Source organism: Patagioenas fasciata, chromosome 1 (assembly GCF_037038585.1).
Source record: "Patagioenas fasciata isolate bPatFas1 chromosome 1, bPatFas1.hap1, whole genome shotgun sequence".
In the NCBI taxonomy this organism is placed as follows: Eukaryota; Metazoa; Chordata; class Aves; order Columbiformes; family Columbidae; genus Patagioenas; species Patagioenas fasciata.
The window spans coordinates 210,915,117-210,939,628 of record NC_092520.1 but is presented as its reverse complement, the minus strand read 5'-3'; the positions used below and the strand labels follow the sequence as shown (position 1 = coordinate 210,939,628).

At 43.3% G+C, this 24,512-nt stretch overlaps 1 protein-coding gene across 3 annotated transcripts in view; it reads right to left on the bottom strand.

Moving 5' to 3' along the window:
* Nucleotides 1-24,512, bottom strand: part of SFMBT2 (Scm like with four mbt domains 2) — a 128,586-nt gene that overhangs the window by 65,782 nt on the left and 38,292 nt on the right. For 2 of the 3 annotated variants that reach the window (XM_065855554.2, XM_071803535.1), the window contains 2 exons: nucleotides 5,738-5,826; nucleotides 2,399-2,645 (listed from right to left, as the gene is read on the bottom strand). In XM_065855554.2, coding sequence (XP_065711626.1) covers nucleotides 2,399-2,645; nucleotides 5,738-5,826 — 336 coding nt within the window. Of the gene's footprint in view, nucleotides 1-2,398; nucleotides 2,646-5,737; nucleotides 5,827-24,512 lie in introns of those variants that run through there. The other variant, XM_071803536.1, reaches the window with a different exon arrangement.

Below are 24,512 nucleotides of genomic sequence, written 5' to 3'. Positions count from 1 at the left end.
TTAAATCAAGGAGAGGGGAGAAGAAAAAGAGTCCAATAACAAGTTTTGAGACAACTAAAAAAATGAACATTAAAAAAAAAGGCAGAGGAGGGAATCCCTAGAGAAGGAAGTACAACTGGATAAAAAGAGAAAAGAGTAGAAAGACAACAGAATAAACAAAGAGGAAGCACAAATCTCATTTGGGCTGTTTCTGTATTGATTCACCAAACCTATACAGGCCAAGAGGGTTCAAAGACAGTCAATGAAAAAGTGTTTCTCTGTAACACAAATACTCTCTAAAGTAACAGATTGAGTGATATTCATGCTCTCCAGCATGTGTATCTAATTAAGAAGTGATGTGGAACATTGATTCCTACCAATCAGTGAAGAAAAACACAGGCTTCCTAAAAGCATTTGAGATCCCAACTTGGACCCAAGACCCAGACAGAGTTGTGAACACAACAACTGCAAGTATTGGGCTAACTGCTCTGTGAAGGACAGATGTGACGGACAGCAGTCATAGCAGAAATATCCACACAAAGGAGAGCTACCTTTCTCCTATCATTTGACACCCATGGGAAAACTTCACCCATGACACAAGAAAAACAAGTCACGGACCTGGACAAGTTGTTCACCTGCACAGGAAAACGTGGAATAGGTCTGCTGGGCCAAAACTTGTGCATTAACCAAGAAAGGACTTCATCTCTCAAGGGAAACAGTAGTCCTAGGGCACCTGGCTTGGAGGTGCAAACAGCTAGCAACTGGTGGCCATGCTCCACAGGACTTAACAAACAGATTTGTGGCCCCAGGTATAAGTCAAAGCTTTACGAAAAATACAGATACTGCACACTTTCTGCACCAAAGACCATGCAACAGTCCAAGCTGTCATGTTTAACAAGATCTCCACCTCCAAGAGAAGTCAAGTCAACCAACTTGACTCAACTAATCCAGACAACTCAAGTCAGACCAACACAGAACCAAACACCCTGAGAAGATAGAAATGCAATCTCCCAGAAATTTTCACAAGGTTTTGACCAGTATTACTGGTGTGGTGGAGATAACTCACCTCCCAAGTCTTGTCCCGCTGTAATGGGGTATAGCCTGGATGGAAGCACAACTCCAAAAGCCCCAGAAGATGACAGTGAATGCCTCTGCAAGCATTTTTCCAAGACGCTGCAAGCAGCTGAGCCTCTGCTATGCGCTGTGGTCCCTTGGCCTTATCCTGCTTGTTAAACCTTAGTAAACCTTATATTTTCCCCCACACTCAGCCCTGCACTCCTTGCACTGCTGGTTTGATCCTGCTCCTCTTGCCAAACCCAGTCCTAATGATTGGCGTCTGATTCCAGCTGACCCCTAAACTCCATTCTTGCCCAGCCTGCTTGATCCTGACTCTTCTGCTCAGCTCCTGTCCCTTGAACTTCTCCTGCTCCTGGATTTGGGACTTCCAGTTCCTGACCTTAGACTGACTTAACTGCAGTCTCTACCTCCCTCCTTCCCAGCTGGTTTGAACACTAAACTCAACTCCAGAGAGCTGCAATCTCCTGATGTTGAATCTGGTCTGACTACTTGTAAAGAATCCAGTCCCTTGGAGAAACTGCAGGACAAAATTTTGGTCTTTGAAATCTGAAAGACCCCACCTACCCTGGCTCAAAGGAGTATTTTCTTACTTTATAGAAACAGACATCCCATAGTTCCTCAATGGGTGAGTTGATATGGACAGACAGACAAACCCAGCACACTCACTGCACTTCCTGACTGGTTACACACAAGACGGGTCTCACTTGGCAGCTGTACAGCGATGTTACAGCAGAGTATGAAAGACCTGTTATAGAAGGACCATGAGGGTCCCAAAACACTCTCTCCAGCCCTGGGAAATTTCATGGAGGTCTACTGCTACCCAAGAGAAACGTGTGTGACCACAAGAAGACAAATGGGCAAGAGGTCTTTGGGTAAAGGGAAAGCAAATGGAGCCTAATATATGCCCCGAGGTGTCACCTAGGACTTAATATGGGCAGCAGAAGACGGGCTCGCAGTGAGGCCTCCACCAGGATGTCTACAGTATGGTCAGGAAGACCTGGCCACTGAAATACCACTGCAAAGGGCCAAGCAAGCAGGAACATCCTTGGACTATCGCCATCGGGTCTGCTTCTTGGTGGAAAACTGCACCAAACTGCTTTTCCTAGATGCTGCTTCCTTCTGGGAGTGAGCTAAGCCAAACTGAATTTATTAAATACATTTAATACAGTTTACCTGATTTTGAACATAAATTAGGTGACTCTCACATGTCATCTGTGTCACAGCTACGAACTACTGCCAAAGCAATGTGAATACTGGAGAGGAAGAAATGGGTTGCACGAGTATCTCCAAACATCAGTAAACAGCATGAAAGAGAGACAAGTATTTTTAGGAGGCTCTTTACCTGCAGGTGGATCCATTCTGTATTTATTCTCTTGACACCAACCGACTGGTCGAAGTCTGCAATCCAAGTAAAACAACCACTGGTCATAGGATTCAGTCTCCTCCAATCCCACATAGCGAAGGCGTAATCTTCCTCCAACATTTTCAACCACACTAACTATCCAGTACTGAAAGGGATTCTGGGAATCCTGCAGCTCTATTAAGGAATCAACTGTAATGAGGTCTACAGGGTTTTTTCCTCGCAGAGGCTGTTTGAATAGAAGCAAAACTCCTTATTTTAAACTTTATTTGAAGACTTCTCAAGGAAACAGATGACAGCAGAAGATTATTTTTGTTTTTCACACCATCATCCAAGCGATCAGCAAACAGTCTGTTCTTCTTCTATTTTACCCAATGTCTTCCAAGTGCAAATTCAGAAGTAAAACAGAAAACAACAGTTGTGCTAATTTCTCAACCGACATCATCAACAACAACAAAAAAAGAATAATAAAAGGTGGAACAGCTCATAATGCACATCCACTTCAGTTGCTCCTGAACAACTCGAAGCCCAATTAAGCTGGAGGATTTCAAACCAAATTCTCATTGATTGCAGCTGATAATAACCAATCACAGGACTGGACACTGGCATTTACCTATAAGGCAATTACTTTGGGCATGACACTAAAATTGCCCTCTGTGCAAATCAGTCCCACCAAAAGCTTTATCTCATTCCTACTGGTGTACAAAGCAAATTATCCCCCACCACCATGGATGAAAGAGTCTATGGTGGTTACTCCAAAGCCAAGGGCAGGTTCTCACCAGCACAAATGGCCTTGGGATCAAAGCCCGAGGTGCACAGGATTTGCTGGACCAAGCCACCAAGCCCAAGAAACCCCAGTAAATGAGATTATTTGCTTACATATAGTATTTTCTGTGATCCCAGTTTTGCAACAGTCTACACATGTGCTTAACTTTACACCTGCAAAGCTGCCAACTGCAGGCATTAAAAAACCATGAGATGCTTTGCAGAATGATACCTTGGGGGCTTAGTATTTTTGTTTTGTGATTGTGAGCATCTCTGTGTTGTCAAGCTTTTCTCCACTAATGTAGTGGTTAAGTTTCTTTACAAATTAAAAAAAAGGCCAATTCTTATGCAATTTCTTGATTCCAGAGTTTTAAGAGCAGCACTAAAAAACACCCCAAGAGTTGGAAGCATTGGTCCCCACAGGAGATTCTAAGCACAGGCAAAATATGTTTTTAAAAAAGGACGTTTGTGGGTGTTTTTCCCACTTCTACTTAATTAAACAATATAAACATTTCACAGTATTTTTAAAAAATATTAATTCTGTAAATCAGAGTAAGTCTAGGATCGTTCTTTCTAGGGGTGGCTACGGAATAAAAAAGAGAGGAAAAAGCCTTATTTTTCAAAAAAAAGTTCTCTTCCATATTGGATTTTGAAAATATTCAAGATTTTGAAATTAAACCAATTTTGATTACATCTCTCTTAAGCCAAAATTGCAGGCAACAGAATGAGAATTTGGTTAAAAATGTAATTAAAACTCACTATAATGTTATCACATGTACAGTTTTAACCAGCTTTATGATTAATAGATATTTCTCCAAACAATGTATTTGCCATTATAAGCCACTCCTCTACAATGTAAGTGACCTTCAAATATTATTTCATGGCAAAATGCAGTGTCAAAATTGAATAATATAACTGATACAATGCTCTTTTTTTCCCCTCATACAACTGCTTCATTGCAACAAGACATTCTTTAATATGAAACAATGGTGTAACGATTTAACTCATTATAATAAATCCCTGGCTGTTCAAACGTGAATATTGTTTCTCTGATTTGTGTGCTAAATTTTAAGCCAATGGGTTGTCACTTACCCCTGAGAACTGAATGGGTAAAATTAATAATTGGCTTGCATGAAATATTAACATTTACCATAATGCAAGAACTCTTTATATGCATAGCTAGCATGTTAAAAAAAAAAGGTATCACTACATATTGATTTAACAGTATAACAACAATCTGCAGCACTCACGAGCAGCAAATCTGTCGACAGGGGGTTACATACATCGCACAACACAGACAGCACTAAGCACGTATATTACATAAAACACCAGAAAAAGGTCAGAAACTGTTCTGAGCCAATGCACTGTTTTCCCTCTCTGCATTTCTGCCTGGAGCTGCCTCTTTTCTCTGCCTGCAGAAAGGCAATGGAGAGATTGGCGGTGGCATTGGCCATCGAGATGGGTGTTGGATCCACCAGCTTTTTGCATGTGCCACCTGGGAGCAGTCCAGGGATGCAGTTGGCCTGAGGATGTGTGTTATTTTGGATGTGCATGATTTTGGGTGTGCAAGGGATGCTCGGCTAACAGACTGGGGGGAAAAAAGTATCCCTGATGGTACACTATTATTGCAGCTTGTGCTGCAAAGCCGCATGGAAACAGGGCACAGTTGTGGCAGGTGGGAGTGACCAGGGACAAAATGATCAAAAACGGTGCCTGGATGCACACTTTCTTCCAAAAAGCCAACTTGAGTGCTTACACAAAGGTAAACCACCTGTATGCCTTCACTCTTGGCCTGAATAGAGGGACAGAGAGAATGATCTCCTGCAGGATGGGCTGTCTCCTCTCCAAATGCCTGCACAGCATCCACGCAAGAGCGGGGTAGGTCCTGATGGAGGAGGTGCCCTGTTCCCACAGATTCAAAGTGAATCTGTGGGATTTTTGTCCAATATCTTAAGGCAAGCTGAGGCTGTCCCAGATGCAAGTCGCCCCTGTGAATACACTGCACAGACTGGGCATTTGGCCATCGGGGTGAATCTAAAAAAATCAGCCTCTTCTTCTCTCTTGACTACTGACAACTGAGGCCACCTCACCCGACTTCTCTGTTAAATCTGACTGCTCTGTTTAGGTGGAGAAAACATCCTTGAGGGAGGTATTTCCACACACACATAAATCCCCACCAACCTGCTACACCCTCTTCAAACTATGTCCTGACCTGAAAGCTCAGGTCGTAATTTTGGTGGATCTAAGGGGTACTAAGGGGTTGTGTCCTTCCTATGGACTCCCTCAATGCTCTCCTCCACCACCCATCCTTTTTTGAGTACCCAGCTTTCTAAGCAGCACTTTCCAGCCTCAAGGCAAGACAAACTACCCATCACTGGGTCAGAAGCAGATCCAACAGAAAAAAAGGCAACGTTGCCACCAACTTTTGGCCAGCGATGCCGCTGCCAGCACAGGGATGCTGCAAACACACAGCCCGACACTTTGGAAGCACAAACACGGCTGCAGCATGCACATCGTGACACTTTTATCGGATAGAAACTGCAATCTAATACATACGCCTTCCAGTAAATTCGCAGGTGCAGTCCGGGCGCCAGTCAGATCGTGTATTAGAAACTCCGTCCAGTCCATGTATTTCTCTTTGATCGCTGGGGAGGGAGAGGAAAGAAAAGAAATGTTTGGCACAGCACACTGCAATGAACATGCCTTGTGTGTTTTAGAAACATTTTGTTGAGGTTTTACCAGCGCTAAAGTTTCAGATACAATTGTAATCCAGAGCAGAAAAAAAGTTTATTGTCCAGTTACTTGGGCAACCCATGCAGATGGTTACATCCCAACATCAGACTGAGAGCGTTGGGGTTGTTCATCGTGGAGACAAGAAAGCTCCAGGGAGACTTTACTGAGGCCTTTCAGTACTTAAAGGGGACTTATAAATACGATGGGGACAGACTTTTTAGCAGGGCCTGTTGCGATAGGACAAGGGGTGATGGTTTTCAACTAAAGGTGGGAAGATTCAGGCTGAACATGAGGAAGAAATTTTTGACACTAAGGGTGGTGAGAGCCTGTCCCAGGTTGCCCAGAGAGGTGGTGGATGAACTATCCCTGGAGACAACCCAGGCCAGGCTGGACGGGGCTCCGAGCAACCTGAGCTGGTGAAGATGTCCCTGCTCATGGCAGGGGTGGCACTGGATGAGCTCTGAAGGTCCCTTCAACCCAAACTGTTCTATGGCAGGGGTGGCACTGGGTGGGCTTTGAAGGTCCCTTCAACCCCAACTGTTCTATGATTCTACTAAAAGAAGGGAAGGTGTTGCTTCACTTGACACTGACCGTGATTTACAACAGCGTGCCTTATCATCTCTATCTCCCCCATTCAAAACTGGCCACTGCTTGTGTAACTACTTGTATCCTGCTTACTGCATAGGTTCAGATATGATTTATAAAGTCCCTTTGTCTGTTCACTAATTAACTCAAAGAAAACAAAAAGAACCCTGTGCAAACTTTCAGTTCCTCGACAGGACAACAGAAACTCCATGTGCATCCCCTTACAAAGCACAAAAATCAACCCTCACAACATCCTATGTCAGCTACCATGTCACTACACTTGTAAGAAAAAAAGACTTAAAAGAATTTACCAGGAATATCTATTTATTTTCAAAAAAATGTTTTAATAACTTCTGAGCTAAACACTGCAAGCATGTGTTACTTTAGGGATCTGTATCCACACAGCTTCGTAAGATTTGAGCTGTTATATATAAATGTTGCCTCTAGCATTCAAATTCTGTTTCAGTTCCCATTGAAATCAGTTAAAGTTGGGCATCAAAAGGCAATTCAACAAACCTCATCTTTAGAGGTTCAGATGCCACTTCAAATACATTACGCATTTGAAATCAAAAACCCAGAAACCAGACTTCAATTCCACCTGGATGTAAATGGGAATTAAATTTCAACACATTTTTCTCTCCCAAAAAAATCTTACTTTCGTGTGAGACAACCAACAGTGGTGTAGTGATGTTGCTAACATAGCAACACTTATAGAAGGGAAAAATAACAAGCATTTGAAAATTAAAACATTTCATCTGAACAAACAACTGGATACATGGTTTAAAGACCATTAACCCACAGGGGAGCCCAGGAAAGGCTCTAATTAACCACCGCAGGTCCAAAATAATTAAATTATAGCAGTCCTTGTGTTTTGCTCAAAGAAAGCAGAGTCCTTTGCTCCGCACTTTAGGGAAATGACATGTTAGTCACTCAAGAGTAATCCAGTCTGAAGCACATTATGCTTTCACATAGATCAGGGTGGGATTTCTAAATGTTTTAAAAGTTCAGTGTGGTTTTCAGCCCTTCCCAGAGATGGGTGTCAGCTACTGCAATGTCTCAACAACGCAGAACCTGAGCTGTGGGACCTCTGAGAAGGTACGACCTCTGTGGTTGGAGCAGGAGGACTTCGGACTGCAAATGCAAACAGCAATGGGAGCACAAATGTTGACACCTTTAAGCCCAAACCAAACCTGAGCCTTCTCAAAACGCATCCTCAAGCCAAAAATTGAATTAAAGAAATGCAAAGAGGAAGCACTGGGTTTGCCCAAGGATACATCACAGAATCACACAATGTCAGGGGTTGGAAGTGACCTCAAAAGCTCATCCAGTCCAACCCCCCTGCCGCAGCAGGAATGCCCAGATGAGGTTCCACAGGAAGGTGTCCAGGCGGGTTTGAATGTCTGCAGAGAAGGAGACTCCACAACCCCCCTGGGCAGTCTGGTCCAGTGTCTGTCACCCTCACTGCGAAGAAGTTTCTTCTCATATTTAAGTGGAACTTCCTGTGTTCTAGTTCGAACACATTACCTCTTGTCCTATCATTGGTTGTCACCGAGAAGAGCCTGGCTCCATCCTCCTGATACTCACCCTTTCTATATCTGTAAATATTAACGAGGTCACCCCTCAGTCTCCTCTTCTCCAGCTCCAGAGCCCCAGCTCCCTCAGCCTTTCCTCACACGGGAGATGCTCCACTCCCTTCAGCATCTTGGTGGCTGCGCTGGACTCTCTCCAGCAGTTCCCTGTCCTTCTGGAACTGAGGGGCCACAACTGGACACAACATTCCAGATGTGGCCTGACCAGGGCAGCGTGGAAGGGAAGAAGAACTTCTCTCAACCTAATAACCACCTCCCTTCTAATCCACCCCAGGTACCATTGGCTTTCCTGGCCACAAGGGCCCAGTGCTGGCTCATGGTCATCCATACATGACATGGCCACAAAATCTGGCACGACATACTCATGGTTGTGCTTGCTTCCAGATTATGGGTACTTGGCACACTCGGACTCTGGCCCATGCTCAGTTCATATCCTAAATACCTTGTGCAACCCATATAGTTGGCCACAGACAAAAACACAAGCCATGCCCAGCAGACCATATATCAGACCTCATTTCTGAGTTGTGCTTTTTCCTCCAAAGCCAGTTCTCCCAGCGTCACTTGAACTATACATTCAGTTTTTAGATCTAAATTACCTTGAAAATGCATTTAAATGTATTTAAAATTAGCAAATTTTAGAGTGCCAGACTTGAGCCTCTATAAAATAAAACCTAAGCTAGCCTGGAACTGCTCAATGTCTTTTGCAGCACTGATTTTACACGATTTCCAGAATATTTATGACCTTTACATTATTTAAGAGGAAGGAATAGCCTGAGAATAAATGGTTTATACATGGCATTTTCTCTCTCAACATTCCTGATGCGTTCACCTCAACAGGTCCTGTCCATCTACATTAGAATAAAGAACACAAGCTTAATTTTGGCATCAGCAAGAAGACAGTAATTGCCGTAATAAATGAGGCTGGAGTCCCTCTAGTTCAGACTTCTGCCTCTTGCTGCAAATAGCACTGGGTGCATCACAGAAAGGTGCAAGTTGAACTTCATTCTGGCTCATACCCATGAAGCTGTCAGCCAAATTTTGAATGCCAGAGCTTCATTACTAAGGAATGACAAATGTGATAAAAAGAACACGGTTCAAACTTTCAAAGCTGGCAGGAGGCAGGGGGGGACGAGGGGGAAATAGGATTTTCAAAGTTGACAACAGATTTCAGGCGCCTTTATTTCCAGATGCCCAATTTGAGACGTCTTATGTGCCCGATTCACAGATCTCTCTGTCTGTCAGTCAGTCCCCCTTTCAATGCCTCTCAAAAAACAAAAAGAAAAATAAATCTTGCCCTTTTTAAAAAGACTTGCACCTCACAGCTTTTAGACACCAAAATAAGATGGGGCCCTCTCCACATTCAAATATGGATTATGGTCTTCCAAAGTCCAAAAGTCTCAAGGTGAGGTTTGTTTTCAGACTAAAAAGACTCAGTTATAAAACAACAACAACAATAACAAAACACCAGAAAAAACCCCACCAACCAACCAATTAACCAACAACAACAAAAAACAACCAAACAAAAAAAACACGGAAAAAACCCAAAAACTTACTCCCACTTTCTGAATGCTTTCAGAACCATTCTTATCAAACAAATATAATATACGGTGTTTTGCTTTATTTTATTCTTCTTTTGTGCTGTTGATAAAAGGACTGTGGAAACCTCTGGGAGACAACGGGTTGCACTGGAAGTTTTAGGAACAGGGATTTACACTTTTTTGTGTGCCTGCAGGGCACAATCATGCTTCTCAGTAGTACAGTTTAAGTCATTACAATGCAAATATTAATTTTTGGTAGTAATGAAGTGAATCTGAATGATCACAGTATCTGGAAAAGCCTTTGAGGACCAAACAAAATGTTAAACAAGAATATTCAAACAAAGCAAAATCTGCTGGGTAAATGGGAATGGCTGGCAGGGTAATGCATGGGTGCCGAACCTGAGCATCCATCTCAGGAAATGCTGATGCTTCTCTGGTGGATCACACTCAGCACCTGCAAACTGAAGCACTGATGTTCAATCTCTAACTCACATTTTCATTTCCAATGGGTGGGATGAGAAGGTGGACAGGACAACAGATCCTTTTTCCACAGGGACCCAAGCTCCACTAGTATTGTTACTTTCAAAACAATTTTTTCGTGCCTTAAATAACTTTGGTGAGTCATGAATGGCCCATAGAGATCAGATACCTATATTTTCTCTCCCTTTCAATGGACCCATATTCCCAGAAGACCTCTGTGAATTTCCCTCACCCACAACCTGTCAAGCTGAATGCAGCTTCAGGACCTCAGCTAAGATCACGGGAGGCAGGGGAAACACAAGAAATAAAGCAAAAGAAATGTTCTCCTCAAATTCTTTCAGAGAGACCCATGTAATGAGGGAGGTAGGTCCTTCTACAAAAGACAAAATCCACAGAGGACAAAACGTGTCGTTCAAACCTTCAAATGAAAATACTCTTGACGAGCCCACCCCAACCACAAAGTGTGATGGGCACAAGGACTAATTTACAAGCACATGATTAATCTCACCTTAATTCATACCACCCTAGCTCTTACTGAGCTGCACAGACTCAAAAGGTGGTAAGAAATCTTCATGCTAAAAAAGCCCTTGGTACTTCTGCCTGGATGGCACAGGAAGAAACATCCCTCATTTTTCTCCTTATCCAGGGAGGAAACATTTCTCATTCTTCTCAATCCAGGGAGCTGACAAATCTGCGAGAAAGACCTTTACCAATACATGAAGCCCTCTTCAAGAAAGGCTAAGGACTGAACGGGGTGGGTAGTAGGTCAAGAGAGGTTCTCCTTCCCCTCTACTCTGCCCTGGTGAGACCACATCTGGAATATTGTGTCCAGTTCTGGGCCCCTCAGTTCCAGAAGGACAGGGAACTGCTGGAGAGAGTCCAGCGCAGGGCAACAAAGATGCTGAAGGGAGTGGAGCATCTCCCGTGTGAGGAAAGGCTGAGGGAGCTGGGGCTCTGGAGCTGGAGGAGACTGAGGGGGGACTCATTCATGTTTACAGATATAGAAAGGGTGAGTGTCAGGAGGATGGAGCCAGGCTCTTCTCGGTGACAACCAATGATAGGACAAGGGGTAATGGGTTCAAACTGGAACACAGGAGGTTCCACTTAAATTTGAGAAGAAACTTCTTCTCAGTGAGGGTGGCAGAGCCTGGCCCAGGCTGCCCAGGGAGGTTGTGGAGTCTCCTTCTCTGCAGACATTCAAACCCGCCTGGACACCTTCCTGTGGAACCTCAGCTGGGTGTTCCTGCTCCGGCAGGGGGATTGCACTGGGCCCTTCCAACCCAGGGCTTTCCAGGGCCCTTCCAACCCCTGACATTCTGGGATTCTGTGAAAACTACATGTCCCTTCACACACCAACCCTTCCCTCACCAGGAACAGCTCATTTGTGAAGACAGGACCTTAGAATCATAGAATTCAAGAACAGACAATGCCCTCAGACATGCAGTGTGAACCTTGGGGTTGTCATATGCAGGGACGGGAGTTAGTCTTGATTGCCCTTGTGGGTCTCTTCCAACTCAGAACATTCTATGATTCCATGAATCCTAGAATAATTTAGGCCAGAAGGACCTTCAAAGATCATCTGTTCCAACCCCCTGCCATGAGCAGGGACATCTTCACCCAGATCAGGTTGCTCAGAGCCCCATCCAGCCTGGTCTGGGATGTCTCCAGGGATGGTTCATCCACCACCTCTCTGGCCAACCTGGGATAGTGTTTCACCACCCTCAGTGTAAAAAAATTCTTCCTCATGTCTGGCCTGAATCTTCCTCCTTTAGTTTAAAACCATCACCCCTTGTCCTGTCACAACAGGCCCTGTTAAAAGGTCTGTCCCCATCTTTCTTATCAGCCCCTTTAAGTAGTACGGGAAGGCTGCAATAAGGTCTCCCCTGAGCCTTCTCCAGGCTGGACAACCCCAACTCTCTCAGCCTGTCCTCACAGGAGAGGTGTCCCTTCCCTCTGATATCTCTGTGGCTCCTCTGGCCCCTCTCCAACAGGTCCATGTCTGTCCTGTGTGCTGAGGACCCAGAGCTGGACACATTACTCCAGGTGGGGGTCTTAGCAGAGCAGAGTAGAGCAGGAGAAACATCTCCCTCGACCTTTGAAAGGACTGTCAGCGACACCACAGTGGAGCTCCACACAGGTCAAATAACTAATAAAGCATTTGAGATATTCAAGTTACATTGGGGCTAATTTGGAAATCATATCCCATGCAATGATGGCTTGCTTGACCAAGACTACTGTAGCATAACCACACTGACCGGTCCTCCAGAGCATGAGGCTTTGATGCTCTACAAGGTCACAGCTTGACCAAGAGTCCCAATATTGAAACACATCCATCTTCGTGCCATTCCCATGGTCTTGCATGGAGTCTGAGAAGTGACCAGTAGGAGATGGTGCAACAGTCTGAGACCCTGGGGACCAACTGCGTTCAAATTCATCATAGTGAGAGGAAATTATTCAGAAAAAGCAGAGACACAGCAGCAGAAAAAAAGACTCCGTTTAGTGATCCCACCAATGCAAAAGCCACAGTGTGAGCTGAACTGAATGATTAAACAGTAAATAATCCACAGCAGAGACAGGCATTAGCAACGATCTCACCATGGAAAAAGCATTGGTTGGAGACTGCACCATATTAGACACAGCACAACCCAAACATGGGACACGCATCACACGAAGCGATGCTGCCGAAACGCCAATGCTCTTGTTACTGCTTTTCCTTCCAGGTTTAGCAGCCCCATTTGGAGCTGCAGCTTGTGAACGCAGATGTGCCTGTTTCTTTTGGGTTGGGTTCAGTTCATCTTGGTGCTGGCGTGGGTGGGTGGTTTCACACCTCTGCAGCTCCAAGGCCAAAGGCTTTAAAGCATCTTCCTGCCATAAAAATGCCACAGAACCACCTGCCTCAGAGCAAAGCGGCCCAAAACAGAGGCCAGATCTGCATGGTGCTGGGCCAAAGTGTATCCACAGCAGAGCTCTGCTCCAGATTGCGGGACTAAATGCACAGAGAGGAAAAGCCATCTGGATCTAGATCACCACAAAAAGACCTGAGAAAGATCCCACATTTCTCCCTCCAGTTCCTGAGAAGCAGCTGTAGTGGTGCGACAACTCCCAGACTCGTGACCAGACTGGGATGGCTGAGGTTGAGCCAAGGCTTGGCCTCCTCCTAAGAGACCTCAGTGAAATTATCCACACCTGGAAAAGCACAAACCAACTATCCCTGCTCTGCTGAAGTCTTTGTGGCACACAAACTTTGTGTCCTCTGCAGGAGAATACAAAGCCCTCCTGCCTCCTTCAATGAGGAATATTCGTTTCAGAGAGCAGCTTCTAGTTTGACAGATATTACAGCAGATTCTTAAATTAGAAAGAAAAAGGACCCTTCCACATTAAGACTCTATTTATTTCCACAGAAGTGATGGTACAGGTTGTAAAACTGAGCTCCCCTTCCACAGGGCTGAATTCTATCAAAAAACAGATCACACTCAATATCCCTCAAATAATAATAATTCTTCCCACTTCTTTCTCTGCTTGATTCACTCTGCCCTCAACCCCTCTGACTCCCATTCCTCTCTCCCCTTTCAACTCCCTGCCATTTTCTCACTTCTACTCATTTGTCTCATTTTCCCAAGCAAACGACTCTGGGTTGTGGCTGGACCCGAATGCTCCTGGGCATGAATGAACCTGGGCACCGCGGCAGCAGCTGAGGGCCAGGGGCTGCTGCAACCCCTGGTTGATTCGCAAAGTACCCATTAGTACTTCTCACCGCGCGCAAGGTTTTCCCTCGTTTTAACCATCAGTTGCTCAAAAACAGCCCTTTCCCATTGCACTGTGCGTACTTGAATCCTGTGTTCAGATTTGCGCCCCTCATGACAAGAAAGACCTCGAGGTGCTGGAGCGAGTTGAGAGAAGGGAAGGGAGCTGGGGAAGGGGCTGGAGCACAAGTGTGATGGGAGCGGTTGAGGGACCTGGGGGGTTCAGCTGGAGAACAGGAGCTGAGGGGAGACCTTCTGATCTCTGAACTGCCTGAAAGGAGCTTGGAGCCAGGGGGGGTCGGGCTCTGCTCCCAAGGAACAAGTGACAGGATGAGAGGAAATGGCCTCAAGCTGCACCAGAGAAGGTTCAGATTGGATATTGGGAACAACTTCTTCTCGGAAAGGGTTGTCAGGCATTGGAACAGACTGCCCAGGGAAGTGGTGGAGTCACCATCCCTGGAGGGGTTTAAAGATGTGGAGATGAGGTTCTTAGGAACACGGTTTAGTGACAGTGTTACATTAACGCTTGGACTCAATGATCTTGAGAGTCTCTTCCACCCAAAATGATTCTATAATTCTACACCAACCACAAAAACCATGCAAATAGTGGTTAGAAAAGGCCAGAATACTGCAACCCCTGCATCACCGCATCCCCGTTATCCCACTAACTGGAGAGCCAGGACAGCAGCTTCATTCCCAATGCACAACTGGCTACCCCTGCAATCCCTCAAATCCCTGTGCCCTGCCTCAGCCACAGACATAATGGGTTCAGATTTATCTGCCTCTCTAGAGAAATAAGAGATTAAAAGAACATTTACAGTTCCATAAAAGCACTGAGTCACAGGCACTCCATTCAATGAATATGAGATACCATTATCACGTTACCAACTCTTGGGATTTTATCTAGTCTCCTTGTAGTTACTGTTTTTCTTAAAGCCACTATTTCCAGAGTCATGTGTCTATATGAAAATCCTCAATTTCTCCTTTTTTCTTAGAAGTACACTGCAAAGTGTAGGAAAAACCTTGAAATATGAAAGATGAAAAGGACAGTGGAAAGAATATGAGTGCTTTTTTTTGGCTTTTTAGTGATTTTTGGGGGTTTTTTTACCCCCAAACCACTCCCTTGACTGACAAGAGCAAGACTCAGGAATTCAAACTACTACATTCAGCTAGCAAAATTAATAGTAGCATAAATACCTTACGGGGTTCCAGCACCTCAGAAACACCTTTATGTACTTAGTGGATTCTCTTGCCCTTCCCAGACACAACACAAGGCAGAAGAAGCACAAAGAGAGGTGGAACTGGACAAGACCAAGTTCCCAGCCACTGGGACCCTCGAGCAAAATAATGCATGAAAATACAAAATAATACATAATGCATGATTCAATATCTACGCCCATCTATCCATCTACCATTTGCGCTTCTTCAGTATAAACTTGCAGTCGTCAGGACAAGCTAACACAAGCCCATCTGAGAGGTCCTGAGCTGCTGCCACTAGTAACAGGGCCCAGGACAAGTAGTAACATCAAATTATGTTAGTTTTTGTCCTTACCATAAAAAAAGAGAAAATCCAAAGAATGTTTTTCATGTTGTTGGGGTTTTTTTGTGGTGTTTTTTGTTTTCTTCATTTTTAATAAAACAAAAGCACCATCAACCTGTCAACGCCTCTACTGGATAATCTCCCCTGGACTCCATTGACCTCTAAACAACAGAGTTTCAGTTTTCTCATACGTGAAGATCTGCATCTTAAACAGCTTTATAAAATGGTCTAGAATCTTTGGGATAAATCTGCTAAGTGACAACACTCTCATTGTGACAACTATTCTTATTATTAAAAATTTAACTCCTCCAAAGGACTGGAATGAACAAAAACAGTTAAAGAAATTAGAGCTGGACAGGACCTGGGCAATTCTTGTCATTCCATTATGAAATATGCTAAAATATCAGGATCTCACGAAATAAAATTATAAACAAGTAATTCAAGATGTTCAAAAGTTTATATATATGTTATATATTTATTTAAGATATGCTTTTTTTTTAAAAGGTAAATAGCATATTGCAAAAATGTAGAAACCTTATCATATTGATATTTTCTTTTAATTTGAAAGTTGTCACACATTTGATGGAATATTTATGAGTTATAGAAGTCATAACATATAAATGTTAGAACTATGTATAAAGGTCTAACTGACACAGTCAAAATGAGATGTCTTTATATCAAAACAACATAGAATGCGAAAACAATTTGTTTAGACTTCACCCATCAAAACAATTCATCGAAACTGACACGTTCTCACAAAATATTTCCGTTTTGATAAAACAGCATTTTGACAGAAAATGGCTGAATCCAAACATTTTTACTCGGTTTGCTGAACTGTACGTGCCCTTGTGAACCAGACTGGAGGTGAAAACAGGACGGGGGTTTGAGTCCTACCCCAAAACAAAGGGCTCAGGCTGTGTCCACGCTGTTTCTGAACCCTCCCCAAGTCCCCCATTGGGCATTTCGAAAATAAAATAAATATAAACCAAATTTTTAAAAAGCTACTTAGTGATTTAACGGCGTCTTCTATAAAAAGCACTGTTCATTTCGGGTTCTTTTGTGAGCTCCCTGGAAAAAGCCAAACGGTGCTGGAGACATCTTCAAACAAATTTCTTACTCAAAACTTCAAACAATCATCTGTTCTCACACCAGCAGAGTTCTGCAGCTTGAATCAGATCACAAAATAATGAAAATGCAGTCCAAAAAAAGGAAAAGCATCAAAAGCTGTTGATGTGATTTCCTAATGATGTGGCCATAAATATGTGGAGATATCTAACTCAGAGCTCAGCCATCACCTTCTCTATACCTGCCTTAAACATGGAAAGCCTTCAAAGAAAACATTATATATATAGGGGATTTACATGGAAACCAGAAATTATAAGCAACTGTCCATCAAAGAACATATGTGCTCAAAATCCATTCCTGCAGTCAGAAGAACACTGTGGTGCCTTTCATATGAATTTACAATAGGCCAAGAAACAGATGTTAGGAAGAAATGTGGTATCTGTAGGAGAACAAGTAGCTCTTGCACACTGTTAGAAGATGCTGCTTTAAGCTATCAATTGATCTACTATCTCTTACAACTGTAAATTATTTAATAAATTTCAAGAAATAAAATTGGAAATGGGTGAACTTCAAATGAATGCTATTTGTTTAGCCCACACAAGTCACTTCATATAATATAAATATTCTGCATGTTTTTTCAGTTGTCTTCAAAATACTTGATGTGCTCTGGTCTTTCAGACTGCCCAAAACACCCTGATCCCATTTCTAAGAGAAAACTACCTATGCTGCTCTTTTTATGGTTTTGACCCAAGAAAGGGCCAATGTGCAGATTTTAATCCTTGTACACCCAATTCTGCATGCAGCCCTTGATGAGAAAAAGAGAAGTAAAACCAAAGAAAGGCACAAACACGTGCTTTACATTCTCATGTGAAGAACTGCCTTTAGTTTTTTCAATACAATTACACTGAATTTGAGTATAATGCGACTGTTACCCTTCCTGCTGCCATTCAAAGTTTCCAGCAATGATCCACTTGTATTCCCTCAGCTGAAACAAGCAACTTCACACGCAAAAAACTGTCTTACTGTCCACATGAAGCTTCACTTCCTAACATCCTTTGAGTCCCTCACAGACATACACAATATTCCCCTCGGGTTTCTCTAGTCCTTAAATAACTGTTATCTTTTTAGCATTAAAAAAAAAGCAGCGGGTGGGTTGGGAGTTGCTTTTCATTTCTTCAAGTGTGTCCTCGCCTGTGCTATGTCTCCAATCCAGCTGTTGGAACTATGGGTGGAAGAAGGAAAGGACGTGGAGGTGGGATGCTATGGGAGAAAAGTGTGTCTTTGTGCAGCCAGGTTGAGTGGATGCTATTAAAATCAATTATTTTTTCTTTTAATGATGCAACACCCTGCAGCAATTTTCTCCATGAACTCAGTGCAGTTCAGGAAACCCAGCAAGACTCTTTGCCAAGCAAGAAGTAACTGGCAAGATGGTCACCACCAGCAACTGCTGAGACACTTGCATGCAGTTGGTTCAGCTGCCTTCACCCCAACACAGCATTATGGAAAAAAACACCCACTCTTCTTGAGAGCGTGTCGCTATGGCTCTCTGCTTACAAGTTAAACTTCCCAGGATCAGAAGAGAAATTTGCCTAATAAATCCCAATGGCATGGTGACCCGGGTGCCATTAACCCCTATCACCCTGCCTTGATTGACTGAGAACAACAGCCTCAAGTATCCATCCTGCGCGCAAGCTGCAATAAATTATCTACTCATAAGTACTGTGATTAATCACTTCCCCTCAGTTAAAGTCAATACTCTATTTGTACTGAGTTATTTAAATGAAACAAACAAACAGAAGGATAAAAAGGAGAGGTATGTAGATAGTGGGAAGCAGCTCTGCTCTATCTTGGTCTACAACTGCCTGAAAGGAGGTTGTAGCATGGAAGGTGTTGGTCTCTTCTCCCAAGTAACAAGTGATAGGACAAGAGGAAATGGCCTCAAGTTGCACCAGGGGAGGTTTAGACTGGATATCATGAAAAATTTCTTCCCAGAAAGGCTTGTCAGGCATTGGAACAGGCTGCCCAGGGAAGTGGTGGAGTCACCATCCCTGGAGGGGTTTAAAAGGCATTTAGATGAGGTTCTTAGGGACATGGTTTAGTGGTAGAGTTTGGTTATGGTTGGATTCTATGATCCTGAGGGTCTCCTCCAACTGAAATTATTCTATTGATTATCTATATATTGCAATCAGATTACGTAGATAAAGAACAGCAGCAAATTTATCAGCTCTATTTGTGCTTGTCGCGTCCCTTCGCTGTAAGAAGACTTGATGCAAGCACAGTCAGGGACCACCAAGATGCAGCCCTGCTCTCCCTGGGGAGGGGGAAGAGAAAGACATGGGTGGGAGATGACAAGGGGTGATGGAAACTCATCTCTTCCCACCTTCAACCTTGCAGGGCTCCAACCAATTCATTCACCTGGTCCTTCAACATAGCGCCAAGTCACCTGTGTCTACCCAGCCTCAACAGAGTGGTACTCAAGGATGAAACATTCATATTTTCAGAGTATTTACCATGCATAGCCATGTTGGTTTTTTTTTATTTTTTAAGTGTTTTCACATTAATTTCACCTGCAGCACAATTCTGAAACCTCGTCATCCAGATTAGGCACCAAAAAACAGAAACAGCTCCATCACACTGCCCTGAATTAGGAAGAGTAGCCATCTGGTGATGTACTCAGGAAAATAAAAGATCCTCTAGACACAAACATTCTTACTTGGGTCAGTTATCTGTTCTCTTGTATACGCAGGCATGAATGAAGGTTGATATTCTGATTTTGCTATAGCATCCAACATCGCAAAAAAGGGTATATCTTTTTCTTGGTTACCTATGCAATAAGTTAAGAGGAAACCTGATGCATCACCACAAAGGCGATTCACTCAGAGCAAGTGGTTTTAACTTCTCCAAAATTTCTTACTTTCATAGAGACTGTATACCCTTTATGGCTAGCAATAACATTGCTCTCTGTCCAATCCAATTCTAGGTACAAGGTAACTAAATTTCATTTTTATCAATGACAGTCTTAAAAATTAAATAGGAACTATCAACTTAAATGGTCTCAGTTGTGTACACCCAGAGATAAGAGTTTCAGAAAGGTATTTCTGAAAGCCAGGCAATGCCCAGGGTTTGAAAGCTCTGAACAAACCATATAACCACAGGGGTTCCTCCATCATTAGTATCAATGTCCATTAGGGTGACGGCTCACTGTGAAAATGAGCATCCCAACTCCACGGCTCTCGCCACTTAACCCCAAGCCTCCACATACGTTCCTTGATTATTTTTTAACTCCTCTTGCATTAAGCACCGCGCTCAGTGTGCAGAAGAGATGTATCATGTGCGATGAGAGCTCAAACTCCCTATCTTCAGACCCAGGAGTCTTAATAAACACCTTGTGAAATCAGCAGCTACGGAGCATTCAGGGAGGGGGGAACCTGGTATTTTGATTGTAATTTCTAAATCCATTTTTATCCCACGGAGATTAAAAATAATAATAATAAAATTATGAGAACTCTGTTTTCCAGGCAAAATCAGTACATTAACCAAAGCGTTCAGAAGCAACCCAGGTCATAGACCTCAGAGTGTGGCTGCAGGAGATGGGTTATGTGTGCGCCTATATGAGACACGGGCACAAACACAAGATTCTTTGCACAAAACTGCATTTAGCAAGCAGCTGCTCATATATTTCCTTCCAAGTTGTAGCCCCTTTGGGTGAAAAGCAAGAAGGCTTTTTTGCTGTTCCAGGTAGACAGAGACAGAATCACAGAATCATAAATCATTTTGGTTGGAAAAGACCTTTAAGATCACTGAGTCCAACCAAACTCCATCAAGTCCATCACTGAACTGTGTCCATAAAAACCTCGTCTACGTGTCTTTTAAACCCCTCCAGGGATGGTGACTCCACCACTCCCTGGGCAGCCTGTTCCAATGCCCCACAGCCCTTTCCATGAAAAAATTTGCAGAGGCTTCATAAAATCCTGATTTAAGAGTTTCAAAAGGGAGGATATACGCATGCTGCTTGCCCATCATCACCCTGGTAAAGCCTATGTACAGCACTCCATGTGCTCCCTGTGTAGTATCTCCAGAAGGCAAACACACACAGAGAAAAAACAGGTGTGTCTACACAGCAAAATGCAATAATTCCTGGATAAAGACCCATTTAAGTAGCATTCAGAACCACCGCCAGAACTATTGTTATACAGTTCACACTCCGAATTGATATCTTTGACCACACACTGGAGTTGTTATGAATTAGTATGGGGATCTCTCCATAATACTGCGTTTCACCAGATCACTCTGACGCTAGAAAGTGGAGCTAGTGAAGGAAAGAAGGTCTGGGGGTTACCTGACCCTGACCCAAATGCTCTCCCCTTGCTCGTCCTTGCACACGGACACAAGAGGTACTTTTATGTCCTAGCCCTCTGGGACCTCATAGGCCAAATGGATTCTGTGGCATAACAACATCTAAAAGTTACGGGCCATTCTGTAAGGGGATGTTATCGCAGTATAAATATTGTGCCCAAGGCTCTGACCTCACGCCTCCAAACCCTATCCAATTATCCCACATACTAAGTGCCTTTTCTCACTTCTAAATCCCACGGTCACTTTCTGAAGGCTGTTCTTGGAGACAGCTCTGTAAAACGCAACAAATTTACAGCAGCACAATGTTCTTACATAAAGCATCAACCAGTTCACTGCACAATTACCTTTTTTTCCCTGGTAATGCCAATAGTCTACAGCAAGTATCCACTATGAATAAAAACACCAAAACATAGAAGACATATAGAGGGACTGATGTCCAAGAAAATCATTCTGGGTTTGTTGGGTTTTTGTTCGTTCTGGGTTTTTTGCCTCTTCTTTTTTCATCTTCTACAGAAATATGAGAATTAGTAGGGATGAAATTTGCAGTTTATTATACACACTGTATTGTTTAACACACTACAGAAGAATAATTGAAACAACTTCTTAGCTCTAGTGGGAAACATCAATTAAAAATTTTTAAAAAGACACAAGTTTTGGTTAATGTTTAAAGGTGTTTTGTTTTGTTTTTTTCTATTATTGAATTTATCAGATATGCATGAGACCCAGCAAATAGCCAAAAACACATTTTTCACTTTTTCTGCCCTAATACAGTCAGGGCAAGTCTAGATTCACTACACCCTACATAACCTATCTGAAATTTAGCATCTAGTCTCACAATGAAGACACAAGCAGTGATTTGAAAGAAAAAGCCATTAATAGTTCCAGCCTGGATCATCAAACTCAAGGATGAAGATGCATCTCTAAACTGAGATTGGCCATGGCACTTAGTGCCATGATCTGGTCAATCGACTGGAGCTGAACCAAGGGTTGGACTTGATGATCTCTGAGGTCTTTTCCAACCCAGTTGATTCTGTGATTCGGTGATCTTGGAGCTGAGGAATACCTGGTGGGGAAACCCTGGTGGGACCCGGGCAGGATTCTGGGGTCACTGTGCTCAAGCTGGTGAAGAACAGTGCTGTGAGGTACAAGCAGCAAAGCCAGATGCACTGATTTAAGGATTTGACCATGGTTCTTCCCAAATCTCACAGGGCATGGGACACTACTGGGAAGCAAACCATCATCATGACCCAAGAGCAGGCCAGCACACTCCTGAATTGTCCGGGAAATGGCCAACAAGCCTCATTCACCACAACTTCACCTTTTGACAACCCACGAAGCAGAAGCATATGTTTAAACAAAACAAACAACAAAAAATAAACAAACAAACAAGGAACTCATTTTGCGCTTTGCAATGCGTTCCTTAATCCACCAGAATCATACTGCCAGCTTCTAGCGATCGAATCCCATTTAATCATTTTGGAGCCACTCAGCTGCACGATTTAAGTGCCACAAACCAGGACCTATGGGGAACTTACAGGCGTTCATCACGCACCCTTCCCAAAATCAGTGGTACATTCTGAGCACAGCCAGGCCCCACGAGGTGCTTAACATCCTATGCACAAGATGTACGTTCATCACCATCATCGCAACACCATCAAAGAAACATCCCATCAAGGCTCCTTTTGCACTTGCTAAACATGTGTTTTCCTTACTTGAAGCTAGAAAATTACTTTAACTATAAATCCAAGGATGAAAAAAATCCCCCTAAACGGTCTGAATCAGAGATCAACGTGGAACACCATGCAAGGCATCATCTGAAATGAAAATAAGGACACGTTGTGGGATTTGAAATGCCAGCAGCTTTGCCACAATGCTCCAAATCTCCTTTGAATTCTACAGCTTCAGTTTCTCCATCACTCCAGGACACACTGACTGGAGATGACGACGCTCTGATGAACCCTGTTAAACTGAGGGATCCCAAATATTACTGCAGAGCCGTGGTTCATTCAGCTGGTTTGTGAGCTCTTCATCTCATCTTCAGCACACGTTTCCTCCAAGATTTTGTTTTACTTCTTTGTTTCTAAATAAATTTTGTAGATGTTCTATAGGAAGGATGGCTTCCAAATGGAGCCACCTCCTGATGCCCAAGGTTGACAAGGTTGTCTAGGTTGACAAGCTCAAAGGTAACAGCAGAATGGCTCAAAGCAAAGCAAGACCTTACGGAAGAGCTTCAGCAACCAAATGCCCAGGGTGTAGATGCCTCACACAGCCAATGACCTTCCCAGGGTTGCTTAGCATGGGAGAACTACGGAATTTCTCTTTAGGCACTATCCTCATCATGGCACAGCCTCTTCTTTAGAACTTGTACAATATATAGCAGGACATTTTCCTAGGTTTTGCAAAGTTTTCCTGGGATACATATTCTAGATTAATTCCAGTGCTTCAGGAAGTAGCTGCATCTTTACACCACAACCTGAAAATGTTGACTTTCCCCTCATTTCTTCATCCATTTCCAACAGTTACGGTGTGAGAAAAAGCTTGGTTTTGCTACAAACGCAGGAGGTGGATGCTCTGTCTCACAACACAAAATAAACCATTAATCAGGAAGGGTTTCAGCCTGTCCTTAAGCTTATTTGCTTGTTGTGGTGTTTGGGCATTTTTGTGACCAAAATCAAACAGAAATGAGAGCGCACACACAGACATAGAAACAAATCATTTCACAATTCAGAGCAAAAGCTTTCTGATATTAGACAAATAGGTCAGAACTGACACAGAATTTGGAATCTGGGTTAGAGGAACTGATTTTTAATTACCATCCGGAAAATGATTTATAGGAGCATCACTTAAATCTCTGCACTGCACAACAGATACCTCCATGTGCTCCAGGAGCATATGGTCTGCTTCAGGTAGAAAGCCCTTTCCATGGTGAATGGAAGCCCACATTATCAAGTGTAACAAGGGAAAAATCAAATGCAAGTCACAGCTGGCTTGGGATCATGCTGGCACTTGCATCTGCCACTAGAAGCTACCCAAGTTCTCTATATGCATGTTCCTCATGAGCAAAATCTGAGGTTCCCCTCTGTGCACCTGAAGGAACACTGCTGAAGACATGATACTAGACACGTTGGCTTGTCCTTCCCCTGAAAGAGCACAGAAAATCCTCTGTCGGCTCAGCTCTACTCAATACAATTTGATCTTCAACCTGAACAAACAAGGTCCACTGCAGGAACGTGTACGTCAGCTTTGGCATACTCCGGATCAAGTCCCTCGTGCTATTTGCTCTTCCCAGCTCCAACAGCAACGCACAGAAAGTCACCTCCTTCTCTGATATAAAGACCCCAAACTGGGCCTAACTTAAAATATGAATCACAGGGGTTTTTTTAAGTCTCCACAGATGTCTCCAATAGTGATTATTTAAGTGTGTCGACGTTTTACATATTATATAACCGCATTAACTACACAGGCCTAGTCTTACAGTTGAGACGGAATTCCATTCCAAAACTCCTCTGGTGGAAATTACAGGAGACTGGGGAAGGGAAATGACATGCAATTGCCAAGAATGGCTACTCGAAATATCTCAAAATAATAATTTTTGAAGAACATTTTGTAAAAAACTCATTCAGCTGGACATTAGTTAAGTTGACCATATCAAAAACGAGTGCTTTGCATCTACTGTTATGCTTTTGGGGTCAATCCTCCCAT